Source organism: Charadrius vociferus, unplaced genomic scaffold (genome assembly GCF_000708025.1).
Source record: "Charadrius vociferus isolate BGI_N301 unplaced genomic scaffold, ASM70802v2 scaffold478, whole genome shotgun sequence".
NCBI classification, from domain to species: domain Eukaryota; kingdom Metazoa; phylum Chordata; class Aves; order Charadriiformes; family Charadriidae; genus Charadrius; species Charadrius vociferus.
The window spans coordinates 119,273-140,665 of record NW_009650063.1 but is presented as its reverse complement, the minus strand read 5'-3'; the positions used below and the strand labels follow the sequence as shown (position 1 = coordinate 140,665).

The following is a 21,393-nucleotide window of genomic DNA, read 5'->3' as shown; positions in this document are numbered from 1 at the left end:
CTTATTGCAACTATTTTTGTATCAGTTAATAATGTTGCACTAGTGTCAGCACAAGTTTCAGCTCTTGTATTCTATGTTAATTCCTGTTATCCAATCTTGTACAGCTCGGAACTATAAATAAACAAAAAATCTCTCCATTCTGTCCATGAATATTATTTCCTCCGCTTTTTCAATTTATTCTACAAAGGGACGTTTCCTTGTATTTACATCAGCTAAATCTAAACTTCTAGTCTAAACTTTAGATGATAAAAATGTGACGTTGCCCTTGACAGATGCTGCTCAGTAAGTACAATGTGACTAAGGCTTTTCTGCATGAAAATATTTTAAGGACCAAGCAAAGCTCAAGTCCAACCTCTCGATTGAGAACAACAAAAAAAAAAAAGCATAAGCAAGTTAAAACAAAAAGGTTCAGGAACAGTGAGCAAAGCTTACTTTTTTGTCATTTCATTAGTTTGCTAAAATTGAAAAATCGTATCTATGATCATATACATCAGCACTGCAATTCCTATATGATTTTTTTTTCGCATTACATTAGTAGAAAATGTAATTTATTAGAAACGTGAGTCCATTCTTGAAACATTACTGTAATTTTATTATTTTTAACTTGAATCTGCTGTTATTCTTTGGCATTGGGAAGGCTGCTAAATGACCTCAGCGCGTATAACGCAGCCATGGCAATCAAAAAAGTGCTCAGAACAAATGCCATCACCTTTTAAATAAAATTATTTGCTAAGTTCAGCTTCACAATAAATACTAAATCCCATTTAATTATATCGATTTACTAGCAAGTCATCTAGAAATGCCAATTTCCTCTTTGAAAAATGCATCAGTTCTGCAAGAATTTAATTTCACAGAAACACAGCTTAGTATTTTCTAGCGAACAAAAATGATATTCCTGCAAAGACCATTAAAACACATGGGAAAGGTGCTTAGTACAGGCGTTTCACACTGCCGACATACTCCATATTCTGGAATTCAATTATTTGCTTAATTTATTTTAAATTAGTAAAATAGATTATGTGAACAAGCATGTAATACAGAGTACAGAAGTAAATAATAATCCAGTATTCGTTACATAAACCCCTTCTTTAAAACCGGACTCCCTCAACCATTTCAACCTCAAAGTAAAAGCCCAAGAAAAGAAAATACTGCCATTGATACACAACAGTTTTCCTGAAATAAGAAAGTACTGAGATAGCACAAAGGTAAATTAGAAAGGCTCGGTGAATGTGTCTTTCAGCAAATGAACATTTCTGTTAATGGTCATTTTGCATGCATTAAGCGTAGCTTCATCAGATATGCTTTTGAAAAAAAACCCCAATTGCAATCAGACTTCTAATTACATGTTAATGTACACTCAGTAATCACAGAGTAATTGAGGCTGGAAAGGACCTCCAGAGGTCATCTAGTCCAACCTCCTGCTAAAAGCAGGTCTAATCAGATCAGGTTGCTCAGGACTGTGTCCAGGTGAGTCTTGAACACCTCCAGAAATGGCGATTCCACAGCCTCTCTGGGCAACCTGGGCCAGTACTTGACCAAAACCTCCTTAAGGGTACAATTAGCCACATCCTGAAAATGCAAGTTTATTTTTATGCATTAATTAATCAGCTATTATATGTGCTATTAATACTACTGAAAATGAGTGCTGGAGATGCATGCCAATTAGGAAAAGCAGTTGCCATCAATTCCCAGTTCTGCTCATGATCCATTAGGTTTGCAGAGCGGTGGTTTGATTTCTTGGAAATACCAGAAGATCTAAGTTTAGCAAATAAGCCAAACTTACATTTTCAACACAATCATCAGGAAAAAGCAAAACCAACTTGCCACAAAATCATATTTGAAAAATGTCCTTCAGTATTCATCTAAGTATTATAATCAGTAGTAAATAAAACGATGACCTCTCACCAAACCTCTTTACTGTATTACCCATGTCACTTATGTGTCTTACCGGTCTTTCATGTTCAAGGATTGATGACTTTCCCGGCTCATATTCAAAAATACTCCTTGGTTCAGAACGGAACTTGCGGGTATCTACCTTTCTGTCAGGGGGATCCCAGTCATTTCTAAAGAACAAACATGAGCAATTGAGTTAATTTACTGTCATTGCCATCTGCTTTACAGCTCTGTGCAAGAGAAACACACAGATACAAATGAACTTCAGCATGGCTTCTCTTTCCAGATTTCAGTTGTGAAATGTCTGGCCTTGCATAGCAATCTTTTAACCACTGTGTCACCTTAGCCATCGAGTGCACCCTCAGCAAGTTTGCAGATGACACCGAGCTGAGTGGTGAGGCTGACATACCTGATGGATGGGATGTCATCCAGAGGGACCTGGTCAGGCTCAAGAAGTGAGCCTGTGTGAACTTCACGAGGTTCAACAAGGCCAAGCGCAGGGTCCTGCACCTGGGTCAGGGCAACCCCCAGTATCAATACAGGCTGGGGGATGGAGGGACTGAGAGCAGCCTTGCCGAGAAGGACTCGGGGGTATTGGTGGATGAGAAGCTGGACATGAGCCGGCAATGTGCGCTCACAGCCCAGAAAGCCAACTGCATCCTGGGCTGCATCCCCAGCAGCGTGGCCAGCAGGGCGAGGGAGGGGGTTCTGCCCCTCTGCTCTGCTCTGGGGAGACCCCACCTGCAGTGCTGCCTCCAGCTTGGGGGCCCCCAAAGGGGAGACCTTATTGTGGCCTTCCAGTACTTAAAGAGGGCTTATAAGAAAGCTGGGGAGGGACTCTTTATCGGGGTCTGCAGTGATAGGACAAGGCGTAATGGCTTTAAACTAAAAGAGGGAAGACTCGGACTAGATATCAGAAAGAAATTTTTTACACTGAGGGTGGTAAAACCCTGACCCAGGTTGTGCAGAGAGGTTGTAGATTTTCCATCCCTGGAAACATTTCAGGTCAGGTTGGACAGGGTTCTGAGCAACCTGATCTAGTTGGAGATGTCCCTGCTCATGGCAGGGGGCCTGGACTAGATGGCCTTTTAAAGTCTCCTTCCAACCCAAACTATTCTATGATTAACCTGTTCACAGCAGGTATGTTCAGTACAGCAGGAAAAATACTAGGGACGTCCAGCCTATGTGATTGCTCACTCTTTTGTGAACTGGTAGACTTCCCTGATATATTGTGTCAAAATACCATGACGTGCCTTCTGAAATTGCAAATTTCCTATACTTGTTTTATGCACTACACTAACATAAGCAAGCGGTAGACAGTTTTGTCATCACGCAATATGATAGTAAGTCCATACTGAAAAAGTTACAGAATTTTCTGAGAAAAAAAAATAAGGATTTTTTTAAAAGACTGTGAAAATCTCATAGATGCTCCTTATCCTGATCTGTAGTAGAACTGCTCCTGAATATCCTTGTAAGCTGTATCCTGTTTCCTTGTAAATTTGAATAGATAAAGAAGAACAAGGATTCAGCAGTTGACGTTGGGACAGAAATTTAGCCATTTTCTCTCCAATTATAAATTTGCTGTCAATTTAACAGTGCTATGCAAAGAATAAAAAGTAACCCCTACTACTCTATTTTTTCAGTAATTTGCCATGTTATATCAATAGCTCCCTACGCATTTTTGGGGGATAGTTAGCTAGGTACATCACAGTGAGAGTAACCTCATGGCAGTTTTTGTAGTCACTACTCACACTGCATTCGGAAGACTGTAGCTCGCACATCTTCTTATTTATCTCTGTGTAAAATGACCCACTAGGCACTCAAAGAATGGGGGAAAGGAAAGGGGAAACCCTATTCAGCTATTGCCTGTGTTTACAACGAGAAAGAGCATACGCGGATTAAACTCCATCAGTTCTATTTGCCTTTCTGATGTGACTTGGTTTGATGTGACCTGACACCATAAGGCACATGTCATGTGCCTTAAAAGAAAAGTCTGTGGAGTAGCTTTTGTTTACAGTACGTTTGTGAGTGCAATTTCTGGCACACAGACACCTCTGTTTAGAAAATGCCCTACAGTTCAAGGGAAGTAGTTCCACGTGGCTGCATTGTTTATTTTCACTGAGGAAAAAAAAAATAATTTCAGAGCAGAAAAGGTTGTGTTTTTTTGAGAATGAACAGGAAAATGGAAACGTTCTGATCAAGTTGCATCATCCTGCAAGTCGCTGAAGAAAAAAGATGCTGCTGAAATTCTGATTCAGTTCACTTAATTTACAACGTTTAGCCCGTAATCCCTAATGGACTATGTTAATGCAAACTGTATCTTGCCTCCCAGCTATAAAACTGTGATACATGTGGACCTAAGCCTCTTATGTGAGATTTTAAACGCTCAGGCTTTATAGGCAATTAAAAAAAAGAATCTCCCAATGGCAGGAAAAGATTGACAAGCTATAGCTGTCGGCAGCAGGCAAAGCATAACTAACGTGGCATCCCCTGGCCTGGAGAACATAGATTTCCACTGCCTGTCTTACCATGTGGGAGATTAAAAGGAGAGGCTAAACAACCGAGTTCAGTGCTGAAGCAGTTATTTCCAAGCTTGACAAAAGGAACTGTAACAGGCCTCAGTTTCTGCGACCGAGGCCTTTGGCCTCGCGCAGGATGATGACTCACAGAGCTTCAGAGATCAAAGCTAAGCGGATCCGCATTTTGGTGCCTTTGCGAACAAAATCTATGCTTCCGTATGACATGCTAAGAAAATTCAAATCTTTGGGAGGTAGCCCAGCTCTAACCCTTGGCATTTCCTCTTGACAGCCTGCCCTCAGCAACAGGAGCAGCCAAAATCAGTAACCATCGAGAAATCTCATTTTCCTTTGTAATAAGTGTATCTGATGGATTACCTTCTGGATTGCCACTACCTACAAATTTTTCAAAAAGTCATAGTCATGCTCTTTATTTTAAATACTCAGTATAATCTTTTCTCATAATATTTTATGCAAACTGCAAATTATTTGAAACTGATTAATACAATTCAATTTCTACATATAAAAATGTTTATAATGTCCAAGCTGACAAAATGGGCAAATTCTGTTTTGCTACTTGAGCATAACCAAGAGAGGTGGGATTGTAGCCACAAATGGAACAAAAAACAATCCTCTTCATGTATAAAATATATACATTGATACACATACACAGAAAAATGTGTAATAACATAATATTATATTAACATGTAGTATTCACGAATGTAAACACTAAAAGAAAAAGGTTGTGCCTGAGGTAGTAGCTACAGATATGGTTGAAGAGTCTTTGCACTTCGCATGTTTTTATCAGAACGATAAGCATGTCTTTCCTGAGTTATTAGGTATTAACATTTTCCAGACTGGACTCTAAACACTGGGATCTCATTTTGTGGAGCAAGTTTGAAACTGGAAAACCACGAGAAAACCAAAAGGCTCCTTTAATCTGTAAACACCTCCTTGGTCAACCAAAATGGAGAGGGAGATTTAAAAAATAGGGATATAAAGCACTTCTGAGCTCTGGGGAAATGTGGGTTGACTCAGCTACACTCTTAACGTTTTGCTGTTCCTTGAATTTCAACTTACATCATTTAGATTCTTTCTCTTTGCTACTGGATGCCATAAATGGCCTTTCCTACTCAGAGATTATTCAAGAGAGCACGGACTGTTTGGAAACACGAGAAGCACAATCCTGCTTATGAGAATGAAATTCTTAAATGCTTATGGTGGTATCACTTTTTAAGAACAAGCACTTCTTTAGCACATTGAAGAAACGGCAGGACCATGCATGATGCCCACACTGCTGATGAAGATCGCCCCTCAACACCTGACTGTCCCTTGAACAAAGCCCTTAAAGTCATATTATTCTACAGCTGCTATTTTATCCTTTGTGATAGCCTGTAATTGGACTACTGTACATACCAAGAACACTTTTCGAAAATACGCCAACTTACTTTTCTGGTGTAGACCTTTCCCTCAGACGATGTGGTGGGACCGGAGGTGGCACGTGTGGAGGTGGTAAAGGGGATGAGACCTTAAAGGCATCGGAGCTACTGTCAGAAGCGCTTTTAGACAATGGTCTGTACGTCTGCGTCTTTGCAGCTGGGTGTGCCTGAGCAGAGAAGGATGGACTGTAGCTACCTAACATAAAACAAAAGCAGAAATAGTCACAGCATCAGCATGAGTTTTAATAAAACACAACACAGAACGCTCCAAGAACCCACCGTTACCCAATAAAGCTGCAAGGTTACAAAAAATGTGCAAATGCATTTTTAAATGCTGTGTACTATGTAGCTCATCGGAATATTTTTTATATATTTCTATATAAAAATAAAAACACAGAGATAACGTGTATTTAGTTAAAATCAATTAACGATTAATTTGACTGGGAGGGAGAAGTTAATGGCTGTATGTATCCATCAGAGCTGTTAAAGATAGTCTGTTAGTAATCCCCAGGCTTGTCCTGCCTCTCATTGCTTCTATGTTCAGAAGGCAGAGAAGTGGTTGGAAACGCATATTTATTTTTAATTGTTTTAATAATTGCTGTTAGTCTAGGACAACTAGGCAATAGCATCTCTTGAAGAGGATCACAAGAGTCCAAACAGGTCTCGAACAACTGACCCACAACAAATGCTCTCAACAGGACACAAAAAGGCAGCATGAGAGCATGTCAAATGCACCAAATGCTGAAATGGAAGAATTTTGAATGGCACTTTTGCACAAGGCACTATGGGTTGTTTTTTTTTGCCTATGTACTCTTTCACACTGTCACTTTTGTTCTTTTAAATAATTTTACCACATGGTATAATCTTCTGAAAGATGCAATTACATATCTGTTAGATGAATATGTCTTTCTTGCAGCTAAATATCATCACCACCAGTGCCTATTGCAAAAATGAACAAGATCATAAACCAGTCATCTTTATTAGCCACTCTTACTGCGTATTTTTAAAAGGTGTTTTCAGTAATTAGCATTTGTACTGTCACCCTGTAGCTCCCTTTTCATTTTGATAAGGAAAAGCTGCGCTTCTCACAATCACCAGTGAAACTAAACGCAATGTAATCAGAAACTACAGTACTACAATATATCCCATCTGCAGTAAGAGACCCACAGCTGCAATTCATTTCTGTGGTAAGAATGAAACCAAAATTAAACTTTGTTTCATTTGGGAAAAAAGGCATGAAAAAACACCAACTGAGATCAAGCAAGACAATAAAAAGTGTTTATATAAGCATTATAAAAGCAAGCGTGAATAGTTAACTACCCCTGTTACTTGCTGACATTAACAAAAGACTCATTTGGAAGTGAGGGAATAATTCCTACCAGTACCGTATGCATACGCAGTATTATACATGTCTGTGTCGTCATCTACAAAAAGAAATACACATGTTACAGCAGTGCAATTCGTGCCAGTTTATCACAGCAACGCAGCTTGGGTTTTGCAAATACAAGCAGAAGACTGGCAGGCAATCAAGCGCTGTATTTCTTTTCCTCATCTCACAGGTGTTTTCTGAAGACTCTCTTTTCCCATTATACTTACCATAGGCTATTTTTACCACCTCATTGGTAAAATGGTATCTTCTTGGCATGTCACCCATATTGTGCACATACTGGTTAGCACCGAATTGCAAATTACAGCTTTTTGTCTGGTCTTCTCCCTTGCCCAAGCTCAATTTCTTCCTTTTGTCAGCTCTCCTCTCCTAGAGACTATGAATAAGTTGTTCCTATCACAAAAAGCAACCTCAAAGATCTACTCTGTGACTAGTGTTCAAAATAGATCTTGGAAGCCAAAACTTTCCTGCTTACATTTTTTATTCTCCCACTAATTCTGTATGACCACACTGAAGGCAAGCTCTAGCTCAGGCAAATAAAGGCTCCTCCCTTCCGGGGGCGTAACGAACATAACTTCCGTTTAGACAGTTTCTTGACATCCTTGGTGACAATCGTGATAAAGGACGTTAACTCTAACGCTAGTGATGCCACCAAAGCTCCATTTCAGCAAAACCAAATAAGACATTCTACCAAAAAAACGCAATTCAGACGGAAAACGTATCCTCAAAACAGCCTGTTAATGAGCCCATGCTGTTCTAACACATGAGCTCTCCAGAAGAAAGCTGGTACGGTAGGAGATTTACAGTGGCCAATATCTCATCCTTAAAACTGGAGATGAGGATCACTTCACTGAGCTCTCCAGTGACACGGAATCATACTGGTTGCACACCTATTCTAATCACTTCAATTTTTATTTAGTTTTAGTAATAAAATAAACCCAGTAGAAATTTTCAGCCTTTAGCAGAGGAAAATAGCTCTCTCTGCAGTAAAATCCATCATCAAATTTACCCATTTGATTTGATTCATTATCTGACACTTGGTGAACACTTACATTTTCACATAGTAGATGATCAAAATGCAGAAAAGCGCATTTTTTAATACCACTGAGAACCACCCAGCCAAAACAAAAGCATACTTACCAGGCTTATGAACCATATGGATTTGCTTGAACATTGTCTTGTACCAATCCTTCGGCCTGTCGACTGTCTAAACAAAATACAGTTTTTAACAATTAACAAAAAAATTAAAAATACCTGTGAGTACAGATCTGATCAGACATTTAATGTTATTCTGGACACGAAGACTATCATGTTTTGCCCCGTATTTAATATAATAGTTTTCACAGCATCTATTTGAAATAGCGTATTTATGTTTTTCATCTAGGAATTCCTGTAACAAGTTCTGGAAGACACTGAAGACTGAGTCAGTTTTGGACTCTGATCTCGGAGGGTAGAACGGTTAGGAATGGAGGAACTAGTGCCAGATCAAGAGTTTATCTTCTGTATCTGACAATGATGAACACTAGATATTTTACAGGAAAATACAAACACCTCTGCAATAACAAGCATGTAAGAAGAGCTTCTTTTGAACTCCTGGCAATTTCAAACTCAAATTATCTTCAAAATGTAATTGTTAAATAATGCAGTAAAACTTTGGAAAAGAGAAATAAAAGAGAAAAGAATTAAGACAACACTACCTTTAAGAGTTAATGTTTGGATTGAAAACAAACAATATATCCTTTTATCGATTTCAAATCCCCTTTCCAGGCAACTGAATTTTAACTTATTTTTCTATTTTAAGAAAAGTGAATACAATATACCTTTCAATAACCACTTGTTAAATTATATTTATCCTTACTTTTGTATACTAAGCAATCCCAAAGTTCCCAACCTCTCCTCATATTAACATTTGCTTGTGCTTCTAATTATTTTTATCTCTTACCCTTCTGCTTTTTCTCTTTTGCTGCAATTGTCTTTGAGATATGATGATAAGATTGCAGAAAAGGAGATAGCACAAATGCAAACATGTTTTCAGTATTATTCTTCTTAGGTCCTAAAATTTTACTTGTTCCACAGTAGTCAGAAAAGCGAAAGTTTCAATGCAGATGTACAAAATTATCTTCAAACCTCACGGTGCACAGGGATAATTCAAAAGACCCCTCTTCATGTGCCTTATCGTGCATTAGGCAATACCAAATCTGCCATCTCCCTGCCCTCTCCTCTTTACCATGAAAAGTGAAAATCCACAAGTTCTTCTCTCCAAAATAACCCACAGATCTAAGCGTGTTCACCCGGCTCCATGCCATCTTGAGCAAATCACTTTTGCCCTAAGTATTTGTTACAGTTACCGTATAATCTGTTAATTAATCTGTTTTGTTAATGATGGTGAACTCTTACTATATGGGACTAAGCAGAAAATGCTCCTGTATTTTGAGGAATCAGTATGAGTTCTCATAAAATTGCTATTAAATGACATTTAAAAAAAAATAATAATTGTTTAAAAGAAGAGCTGATAGTCATCAGAAGAATGCAGGAATCTGCTGGGTAAGAAAGAAATTCAAGCAGTCGGTTATGCTTTTTACCCAGACCTGCTTGCAAAAGATGAAGGAGATACAGTTTCCTATCAGATCAGGTCCCTTCCCCCACCTACCAACATTCCCGACTTCTGCCAAAGACAAGATACTCAGAAGCAGATTTGGACCATTTTAACAGTTTCCCTAAAGATATTAAATATCTATACTAGTGCAACTCTGGTAAGAATAATTTAGCTGGATTTGAAACAAGTATACTGTTTGGCGCTCCAAGATCATGTACGTTCAAAAGTTTACACGGAAGTCCAGAAGGTCTGAAGGGACTCATGCCGATGGGCATAACCTCCATGGTTGCTTATTTCCCACAGCACTACAAACCTGCAATGGCCCCATGATACCACAACTGCCTTTCTGGTTGTATTGAGCCAAGAAGAATCTTCCAATAGAGCTCAAATCAGTCATACGCGAATAGATTGCAAACAGTGCATAAATATTACTGCCATGATCCTAATGTTTGTCAAGCGACAAAGGTGCACAGACATCTCTTTGCAGGATCCTCCTTAGCAGTCAGGTCCTCCACAAATCAAGAGAAGGCTTCCACATAGAGATCAGGTGTGGAGAAGCTCCCACATGACCAGAGAAGGTCTCCCAACATCTTTCTGGACATCTGAATGTTTTTCTCTCATCATCACTCCCTCAACCCCCACCCTGGGTTTTAAAGCCTCAGCCAATAATTTGGCTTTACATTATAAGCCACATAGGATTAGTTAATGAGTAGAATAAATTATTTTTAAAATAAATTTTCTCAATTTATATTCACTAATCCCACATACCAACATTTGTTGGAGGAATTATCAGTATTGACAATGCACCAAACCATTCAGATGCCATCCTGCTTTGCATACATTATAGTTGTTGCAGTTAAATGTTGGAACACGGTATCATCATACGTGAATGACCAATCAGCCAAATCGTGTGAAGAGGACATAAAAAGCACCTGCAGTTTGTACTCAGAAAAGTCCATCATCATTGCAGTATTTTAATAATCCATCACAAAGTATGCAATAAAAGGAGGCATTTATGACTTTCAGGGGACCTTCTGTGTTTTTTTTTTTCTAGCTGAACTATTACATCACTAAGTACGAAAAAGAAATCTGCTGGGACTTGATTTTTTAATTTTTTTTCATTCTTAGTAAATAGAGGCCTTCTCAGTCTACAGATTAATTTTGCTAGTTAGACACGAAGCAATCATTTTGGATAGTCTAAAACAGTGCAGTCATACTGTTTTCCATGAATCTGCTTTTCTCCTTTCCTGGGATCCTGTTGGTGGCAAACTCTGATGGTGCCGTTTGCCTGAAGGCTTCTCTGAGTGAACAGCATTTTACTCTCTCTTTTCCAAAGACTTCATTTTTAATGCCTTGGAATGTCACTATCTTTGGGGCAGGGCTTGGCATGGTGGCAGAACTTAACAATGATCTAAATTTTCAGGCTTCGGACTTGCACTTCCCAGCGCTGGCAGGAGCTCAAGTGGTATGGAGGGAACATGCTGACATGGGATGGAGGTTCTGAGAGATGGGAAAGCTTTACAGGAGTCCTTCCCCTCCCAGCAGCTTTGGACAGAGAGAGTTTGCAGGAATAGAAAGAAAACATTGCTCTGCTTTCACTGGTTAAACTGCTGTCACAAAGCATGTTGTGAGAGTAAAGAAAGGCTTGGAGGAGATAATCACAGCTTGAAAAATCTCTCTACTCCTAAAAGCAGTCCAAATCTGGAATACAGATACTCCTAAGTTCTTATTTAGCTTACCTTTGAGTAGCACAATGTTTCAGAAAACAGAGTGTATGTTGCCTATCACCCGTGAATCTGCATTTACTGCTTTTTTGACAGACTGTTGCCATTTTCATAAAGATGGAAGAATACAAAACTTTTAAATTTTGCATGCAACGGTAAACTCAACTAATCTGAAAACCTCTTTCTTTCTCCAGATGGAGTGAGGGAGAACTTTCTGGGAGAAGATGCCTATTTGGATGGCTCACTGACCTTGGAGAAAGAGCGAGTGATATATCCTACCTTCTACTGTTCACGGGAAATGCAGTTATAGCACTTTTGCATGTTTCTGCATAGTACTGCACTTCTGAGAGGTGCCAAGGTGCAGCACATCTGAGTCTTTCGCTGACAACCACATCACCTTTGTTCTTACACGACTGGGGTACACAGGGCTCAAATACACTCATGTACATTTAAGATGTAATCTCAGATCAATAACTTGAAAACAAGCTCACTTCCTAAATCCTAAGGAAGCAGAATAAGGACACAAAGTGGCACGAGACACACTCACACACACATGTTAGCATAATCTTTCAACTCATATCTCTCTGTGAGAACCATTTCTACAATACTAAGTTTACAAGCTATATTTTTGATATTAAAACATAACAAAAAACAGAGCAAATCCAGCTGAAAAATGTCCTAATTCAAATTACATGATGTTTTTAGGTGAAAATCTGAGACGCTCAGACCATACAATCCAAAAGTTAAATATAGGTTGGCAGACTGCCGACTCTGTTAAGCACACTTGAGGGGGATTTCTGTTATAATCCTGTATAACTGATACGTACCCTATTAGATCAATCTGCTATTAAAAAAAAAGAACAAAAATAATTACTTTATCCTATATAAAGCATAGGGATATATTTACTTAAAAAGAGGGTAGGAAGCTAGAGAATTGTTGCACAGAAATTTCTTCATTTTTAAAAGATTCCGATCGTATTACTTTCTATGCCAAAAATACAGCAAGAAATGCCAGAGTTTTCCCCCATTCTTATCAAAATTGTCCCCCCGTCTTACCACTTATTCTGAATTTTTCCTACTGCTTTTCTCCATCAATTCCCAATTTCCTCCCCCCGAATTTTTTCAATCCATTGAAGCAGTTCTTGGCAATAGAACCCAGCCCCATAGGTCAGCAGCGGCAGAGGGGACACATCCAACAGCTGCTACGACCTTGCACCTCACAAAGACTTCACCTGCAAGGGCTCTGCCGCTTTCATCCTGGCTCCCACTCTTCTTACTCTTTCTCCGTCTAGCACAGCACTTCTTCTCCGGCTGGGAAGGCCAGTAAGAAATCCCTTTCCAGACCCAGTGCAGCTGCCACTGTGCTCTCCGGAGCAGCCAGAAGAGGCTGCCCTGACAGCAGAGTGGAAAGAATGCTTCAGCATAGTGAAAACAAAACTCTTCAGTTCGACATCCTGGGACCACTCAAGCAGGGACTAGTGGCAGACGATCAAAACCGGGGCTAGCCACAATGAAAGGGCTGCCACGCTGTTCGTTTGCACGTCACTCAAGGGCACAATGATTATATACTGCACTTCCACGAAAATGCTAGTCGGCTCCAGTATTATCAGAATAAAACTGCTCATTTCTGCACTACCCTGATGACAGGAGAACCATTGCCCCCAAAATGCAGAAGCGTGACCTTTTTTACATATGCACACACATATGTATATACGTACACTTGCATGCACACATATATACAATATGTATAAACTTTATTTTAGAAATAACAAAAGAAATGCAATTACTGTATATCTCCAAAAGATAGCAAGAGCTACAACAGAAGCAAGAAAGAGACACAAAGTTTTGGCTACTTCTAATTAAAACTAGAAACATGAGGTTGCCCAATTATGCTCCCATCAGCATTCTCCCTTTCCGTCAACACACAATATTATATTCATGAGCTCGCTGATTACGCACACTGTATTCCACATTATATAAGACTAGAAGAATGTGAAAAACCCATTACCAACAATCAGTTCATTGTATGAGTTCATACACAGATTCCCCAGAATTTCCTACCGTTCTAATTGCTGTAGGGATTCCAGATTCATCTACCGGGCCAATCCCTGCATAATGTGGAGCTTTAATGACTGTAATTTTTTTTTCTTCTTCTGAGGACCTACAGATTGGTATTGTACTGGCGGTGCTGCTGCTGCCAACACTCTGAACATGCTGGGAGTACGTCTCTGTGGACTCTGTAAAGATAACATGACAGAATATTGTATAACGATACAATAACCATCCTTGGCAGTTATAACACGCTTCCCCGTTTTCACTAAGCTGTACAAAGACTGACAACAATCTTAACCACATACATATACAGCACTTAAAAAAAAATAATCATCTTAGCTGGGGCTTTGCCCTACTTAATGTTAAATTAACAGAATTATAAACTTATTTAAGGACCAGACAGGCGATTCAACTCAGATCATCTTAGATTAGAGTGGGTTTTTTTCACAGCATCTTGCTCACAAAAAAAACAGAAAAAAAACCCCAAAAACCCAAACCCAACAAAATCTATTGAGAAATAGTGGCAGAGGTCTTTTTCCTATAAATCAAACTCTTGCACCTTTCCTATCCATTCCTTGAAACTAGCGATACAATTTCAAAACTTCCCTCCCAACAAACTACAGAGAATTGCTGTTCTGTAAGCACAGCAACAAGATTCCCAACAGCCCTCCATAAAGACTTAGGTGATACGTGTTTGGAAACATTAAGTTTTGATGCATGAATATTTTTAAAAAACAGATTCTGACATACAAGTTTCGTCCCTTAAAGGTATGTTGGTATGTTTAAGCGCCTCTACATATAATCCACAAAAACGGACCTCATTAACTTGGCATCTGCAAAGCAATCTGATGATCCACCTAAGATATTTAGGTGAACTGTGCAGGCTGCTACTGGTTTGTGCTGACTTGCAGTACTTCTACCCCTCTCCCCCAATTCTTCCTTTATAATTAATGAAATTAAAATGGCACTATTACCATTTCCCTCTAAAATATAGAGTCATTATAATATTTATATAATATATAATATATATGTTATATATAATATATATATAATATATAATATATAGTTATTATTATTTATTTATAGAGTTTAACAAAAAACACCTCGCTGCTGAGATGTGTCATGTGCAACTTTGTAATGCTGCAGATGATGTACTTCCCTCCTCTATGCAGGAAAAAGAGCCCTACCCCTTCAGGCAGCACGTTTCGGTGAATTAGTGGGCTGCTATGACAAAGCATCTTTTTTTTGCAAGAGCAGGTACAGCGCTGTTGAGAGATTTCCACCGCAGGATAAATGAATGTAGGGAGCAAAAATAAATATTCTAACACTACCGGTGAAGATTACAATTGCCTTTGGTGTGACGTTAACATCCGTTGATTCTTCTGAAGAAAAATATTTGAATTGTAATATAAATCAACAAAAGGAGCTCTGGCGACTGACAGCTCCAATTTTAATTGGAATACTTCTGCTCACTCCTACTGCAGAGAGCTGGATTTGGTGTGGCTGTTTCAGCTGTTTACTCAAGTTTGAAATCCTGTAAATAATCCAGCGCTACACATATATGGTGAGGGGCAACTCTGCGTGGCAAATGTCTGAATATTTGGGCCTTCTTCCCAAAATGCATGATAAATTTAGAAAACACTTTGGATTTTATCCTTCATTCTTCAAACTGAGGCCATCAGTGGGATTTTTACATGAGCAAGGAGAATTAAATCAGGCTGTTATTGTGGAACACAGAGCTTCAGCATCGTACAAGAGCAAAAGTCATGGGAAAGCACTTCACTTACTTCAGGTATATCCAAACCAGAATTTTGATCAGCCAACTGGAAGCAATCAAAGAATCTACAATTCTGGGATGTGGAGAAACCCATCTATACAGTGTATGTACTTATCGCTATGATAGGGATAGCAGCATTTGTCTGAGCCGTAAGTCTCAGAGCGAGAAGTGTCACCTAATTTCCCTGCATGCACAACAAAAAAGTAAACTCCAGGATCCCATTCAAATTATTATTACGCATAATCTTATCTGAATATGCAAAACACCAGTACAAAAAGCAGCAAGCAAATGACTGTTCTGGCAAAACTGGATTATACTAGCAAAGCACCTTTCTAAGGCTGAGCGTGGATTTTTTAAAAAATATTAACTACGCCCAACAAAAAATACATAAACAAATTATAGATTGACACGGCTTCAAGTGTTTAAAAGCCCAGAGCTCCTCCCTTTGTTGGCAGTATTTCTACTGAAGATTATGGCAGTTGTGGTGACAACCAATGTACAACGTTGGCCCTTGGTCTCTTAAAGAAGGCAATATCTGAAGGAGCTGCGCAGGTCGAGCTATTTTGATATATGCTCTTTCCTCAGTAAAGCTAATAGAAAGGTGGCGAGAGCTCACCCTCACACACATAAGTAATAAAACTCAATGTTAACTCCAGTTCAGGGTCACTACTGTATCTAACAATAAATGCCATTATTTTTTTTTTTGCATTTACTTCCCAAGGTAGATGAATAGACAATACCTTCATTATGGGCGTGAAGCACTCTGCAATTGTTTGCAGTCTTTGCCACATGAATTGGAATACGTTGCGTAATGTATAAAGCAAACATTCTGTGTGAGGCTTACCCATCATCCTGCCATGCTGCATGATAACAATGTTGGAATTGAGCGAAGCTGGTGGAGGGTAAGCTGAAGAAGGGGAAAAAGGCCTTTGGAAGTGACTCACTGGGCTGGCAGCAGTGCCAGAGTTCCCATTCACTGTGATCTGAGCCTGAGAGAAACAAAACAATATCCCATTAAACTACAGACAAAGCCCTCCGACCGCCATCCCAAACAGAGTGATGCAAGACTGTCATCCACACAACAATTACCAGTTGTCAGGTACCCGGCCATAATGGCATCTGCGTTCACTGAAATACAAAACTGATCACAAGGGGAGCAGAATGCGTTCCGCATAGACCTTATACCTCCCCCCTTCTCTCCTTCTGTGTGCTGAAGTCATGGGAAGGTGACAGAAAGACCACGGTCAAGGCAACGAAGATGGCACAAACGAGGTCTGGCAGCAATATAAAATGAAGATGGCAGTAAAAGTTCCTCTTGTGTGAAAAAGGCTGCCTGCCACAGATGGCTCACTCTAAGAGACATATTCCCGTAATGCACGTGCTCAAGCCCTATTGATGTTTAAGGGAACTTCTGTGCAGACCGAAGGGAAAAGTGGCGTTAAGAATAGCTAAAGAGAGTGAGCCAAAGCTGCTTTAAAAAATGGAAGCCATCTGGAGTGCCTATGGGATGCTGATATGTAATCTATCACAATAAAAATAAATAGCACCGATAAAAAAAACCCCACAACACAAAATCCAATAAATAAAACGGGAAAGCTGAGTAAACAGGCAGTATCGCAGCATCGCAAGCCATTTAGGCTTTAGTCACAAGAGGTACTTGTGAACCAATCTGCTTTCCTGCCCTCAGGTTTAGAATCTGGGCTGTAGCACTTTTACGGGGAGCGTTGCAAGGATCAAAACAGAGCTATTGAGAAAGCATTGAATGAAATGAGAGCATAGCGAATATTTCAGCAGAAAAGGGAGGGAAGCTCTCCATAACATCTCTTTTAATGCAGAACTCTGCTTCAGATCTGAACAAAATCAGAAGTGCTACAAACGCAGAACTAAAGCATGCTGTAAATGTTAAACGAGACTATCTGAAGCAACAAAGCAAAAGTAATAAATGTATTAAAAGGCATATGTTTTTTACATTTAAAAATGAAATGGTTCATGACCTCTTGTATACATTTGTATTGTGGAGAATACTGATTTGATTTGAAATTTTTAATGTCTCGCCCTCCAATAGCTAAGAGAGCAAAACAAATCCTGGCTCCTGTGCAGACATCACGTGAACTCCTACGTGCATTCAGGGCATTCTCATTTTAAGGATGTCTGTTTTCAGAACAGAGCTGAAAAGCTTTTGTTGTGGTGATGCCTCCATTAAAATGTTTGTGTTTAAATGTTTCCTCTCTTAATAAAGAACCAAAATATAAACTAAGTTGGCAGTTCTCACACCATCCTCCCCTCCTGAAGAACCTGGAGCTGTAAGGATACAAAAGCTATATGAGCTCTAAGACAGCATTTCGAGAGGTATGAAGCCATGTTTTCAGACGAGGTTCCTCGATGAGGCCAGCCAGCTCTACCCTGCTTCAGGAGTTCATCCATTCTCTTTTCCGGCATATTGTCTTTTGGGGAAAGCTTGTTTCTAGGGACGGCAGGCTGCAACTACGTTCAGAACCTTACATCTTCTCACTCATTTACTATGGCTTTTGTTTCTCTGAAGAGAGGAGCAGAACTAGCGTGAGTTCTTTGTAGACTGAAAATCTACTCCTATGAATTTCTGTAATAAAAAATCAAGATATTGCTGTGATGGGCTTTACCAAAGAGCTGGTTTAGACAGTAAGGCTCTTACACCGAGTAGGTACACAAGATTATGAAAACGGGATCCATGCAAGTAGGTGATGGACATCAGTCATAAACGTATATGTGGCATGTCCACGTATGATATTTTTGGCTTTGCTTCTAAAGGTTTTAGAGGGGATATCAGCTCTGCTATAATGTCTTAGTTCCTAATGGCTTTCTCTTTGTGGAAAGTTTCCGTGAAGGTGGCTATTGCATTCATTTATCTGACGCATCTTGCACTGGTGAGAGGGTTAGCTATAAGAAATAGTTTTGCAAAGTTTCAAGTTCCAAGGGCCTGTCCTGCCCTTGGAATCATTCGGGAGCCATTGACATTTCAATCTGACAATGTGATGCTCTGGTTGCAGGTGACGGAGTTTGTTCCCAGATTTTACAAGGAAGTAAAATCTTTAAGATGCCTATTCATGAATTAGACCTTTCACTTTCCCAGGTAATCTCCTTTGGGGGAAAATAAGATGATACAAAAAAAAAATATTTCACCAAATGCACCTATTTCGCAGGTAACTGGGAAGAGAATTCTCATCTCTTTCACGCTGTTCATTTCCCTAGGCCCCTCCATTTATTTTTTTTCTCCAATATACTTTACCTGTGCTCCACGGCTAGCACGGCCACCTACTCCTGCTGCTAAATAGTCAAACTCTTGTAAGGATTCCTCCTAGCTACCAAGTTTAAACTTCCTTTAATTCGCCTGAGCATCAGAAAGAACAGCTCTTTGGACTTCTGAATCAGAGCAGAGCACCTACTTGGGACTGGAGCTGCTTTCTAACTTGCTAGGCAGGCAGCAAGGGGAAAGAGGTCCCATCACGGAGGTCTGAGCAGTTTTGTGCAACAAGGCTGCCCAGCACACCCCTGGCCTCAAGACATTGGATTAGGCTGAAATACTCAGGATCAAATCTTGAAGCTCTTGAAGCAAAACTTGGGAAAAAGCAAAAATCTAATGTGTACTTCCATTTCCAAGTTTCCACTAGATTCCACAATTTTAAACTACATAAACAAAAAGAACCCATGAAAATTACTTTATAAGGCAAATGTTCATAATTGGAATAGAATCAGAAAAAATAGCTTCCAAAACCAGCTGTTCTCTGATTTTGACTCCAATTCTAAGCATAAGCCCAAATAAGAATTACAATTCTCATACTTCAGGTTTTCAAAGAAGCTGTAATCTGGGACTAAAAGTATGGCCGATTAACCACAGTTTTATGTTTAGCTCTGCTTTTTGCCTAGAACATTTTAATGTTGTTGATTCAGCTCTTCCTGATGCTGTTTCTTCTTCTCAGGAGATCTGCTGTAAAACTTTTTTGCCTAAGCTCTCATTAAGGACCTCAAGAATAAACAAACATCCCCAACGTGCACATACTGTCTTTGGAAGCATGGGGGAAGTCTTATGCGGGCACAGTGCTGCATGGCACAATCCTGTATTACTTTTGTTGTTCTCTCAGCAGTTTTCATCTACATTACTTTTGTTGTTCTCTCAGCAGTTTTCATCTACAAAACCAAGATGAGTCTCCTTCGAGAATGATGGTTACAGGAGCAGAGCCACCAGCAGCCCACGTGTGTGTGCCACCAGTTTCCCCATCACTTTCTCATGTCAGGGACACATTTGTAGTCATCTGGCCCTCCTCTACAGAAGATGGGAGACGAAGAATTTTCTACACTGCAGAGATGGGTCTTGCCAGCGGTTTAATTTCTGTGGGGCTCTCAGGACTGTTTGGGGATTTTTGTCCTTTGGTGGGGGACTCATCCTTTCTCTTTGTCCATCAGCGGTGAACAACTGTTATGCTCACCCCTTCCATGTCTAAGAGAGAGAGCGGTGGTCAGACCTGACCATAACACGTCCCTCCGCAGGGAGACCACCCAAAAAAGGAAAGAAGGAAGGACTGTTCACTTTAGCTTACAAAAATGGTGCTCTAAAAGAAATACAGTTAGCTGATTATTTTAGAAGTAGGTTAGAAGAAAATATAAATGTTCCATGCTTCCCATAGCTAGTAAAAGGTCATGTAGTGATTGTGCCTTATTTACACGTACCAGCCTACATTGATTATGGTATATTTGGCCACAACTACTGGGCTGTATGCAGATTCACAGTACTGACTCTTGAAAAAAAAAGACAACAGGTTTCAGAGGTGTGTTACAAGAGTTAGGAATGACAGCTTTTACATGCCTGTTATTAATATTATTTGCCTTAACAGCATCCAGAGCACTGACAACAGATCATTGACTTTCCAGGTGACTACGTGCAAGTTTGAGCTCAAAATACTTTTTAGAAAATATACATAAAACTTTAAAAATATATGCACTGTTTGTTCTTCCCAGGCTTGAAAACTATAGCATGCTGAAGTATTTGTACACAGTTTGAACACTGTTGTGACCCAGTAAAACTTCAGTCTCAGAACATCTCTCTGCTTTGTAATTCAGCAATGAGTTGCTCAATTTAAATGAAGGCTTTGTTCTGACTCATTTTAATCATGCAGATAATCTCAAAAGAAACCAGAAGTGATCGGGATTTGACCCAAATTCCGTACCTTCTTTCTACCCATATATGAGGGTACTAAGGTACAGAAAAGTGAACGTATGTATAAAATATGTGATAGCATGCTGGTTTTTTCCTTGACTTAACCAAGAGAAAAGTAACAGGACACTTGGGTACTATGAGATTATTTGAGAAGTTTACTCCTGTAAGAAATTGTGCTTAGGAGAGGAAAAGGTTAGTTAGAGGAGAAAAAAACAGTTTCGTGCAGTCAGTGGTCACAGCTGGGGAAAAAACTGCGTTAAATATCGCCAACATTTACTATGAATTTTCAAGTTACATTACTGAAATCTGTACCTCGGTATAAACCAAAAATGATAGCCCAGAGGCTGCAAACTCTAAAAACCTGTACGTTGCTAACAATATTTTAAACAAATCTCTTCAAACACTGCAGACCGCTTTTTAATGCATTTGGAACAGATATACATTGAATTTATTTTCATTTATTTTAAGCAAAGTTTTTGATAGACCTTAGCTGACCATACGACTGTGCAACAACTTCGAAACATTTCCCTATTACCAAATCTGCTACACCAGTGGTTTTTTTTAAACATCTGTTGCAAAACATACTCTCAGACTGCGAACACAGAACACTACTAACGGAATACTTGTCTGTGCAAGGGGGTAACAGACAAGTCTGAATTCTCTTCCCCTTTGACAACCTGTTTGAACAAAACGGAGGAGGAAAAAAATAAGCATAATTACATGAGAAGTGGCAGCAGTGTTGGTTAAGGTGGTGCCATCTGACACAGCAGACATCTGGCTCAAGGTTGGGGAAGGTGTTTCAGAGCAGTCAGTGGTAT

At 39.5% G+C, this 21,393-nt stretch overlaps 1 protein-coding gene across 5 annotated transcripts in view; it reads right to left on the bottom strand.

Annotated features, from left to right (window-relative positions):
• Window positions 1-21,393, bottom strand: part of SORBS2 (sorbin and SH3 domain containing 2) — an 85,653-nt gene that overhangs the window by 44,597 nt on the left and 19,663 nt on the right. For 2 of the 5 annotated variants that reach the window (XM_009891756.1, XM_009891758.1), the window contains 6 exons: window positions 16,229-16,373; window positions 13,617-13,792; window positions 8,376-8,442; window positions 7,228-7,272; window positions 5,858-6,044; window positions 1,949-2,063 (listed from right to left, as the gene is read on the bottom strand). In XM_009891756.1, the coding sequence (XP_009890058.1) occupies window positions 1,949-2,063; window positions 5,858-6,044; window positions 7,228-7,272; window positions 8,376-8,442; window positions 13,617-13,792; window positions 16,229-16,373 (735 nt within the window). Of the gene's footprint in view, window positions 1-1,948; window positions 2,064-5,857; window positions 6,045-7,227; window positions 7,273-8,375; window positions 8,443-12,787; window positions 12,812-13,616; window positions 13,793-16,228; window positions 16,374-21,393 lie in introns of those variants that run through there. The other 3 variants (XM_009891759.1, XM_009891760.1, XM_009891757.1) reach the window with 3 other exon arrangements.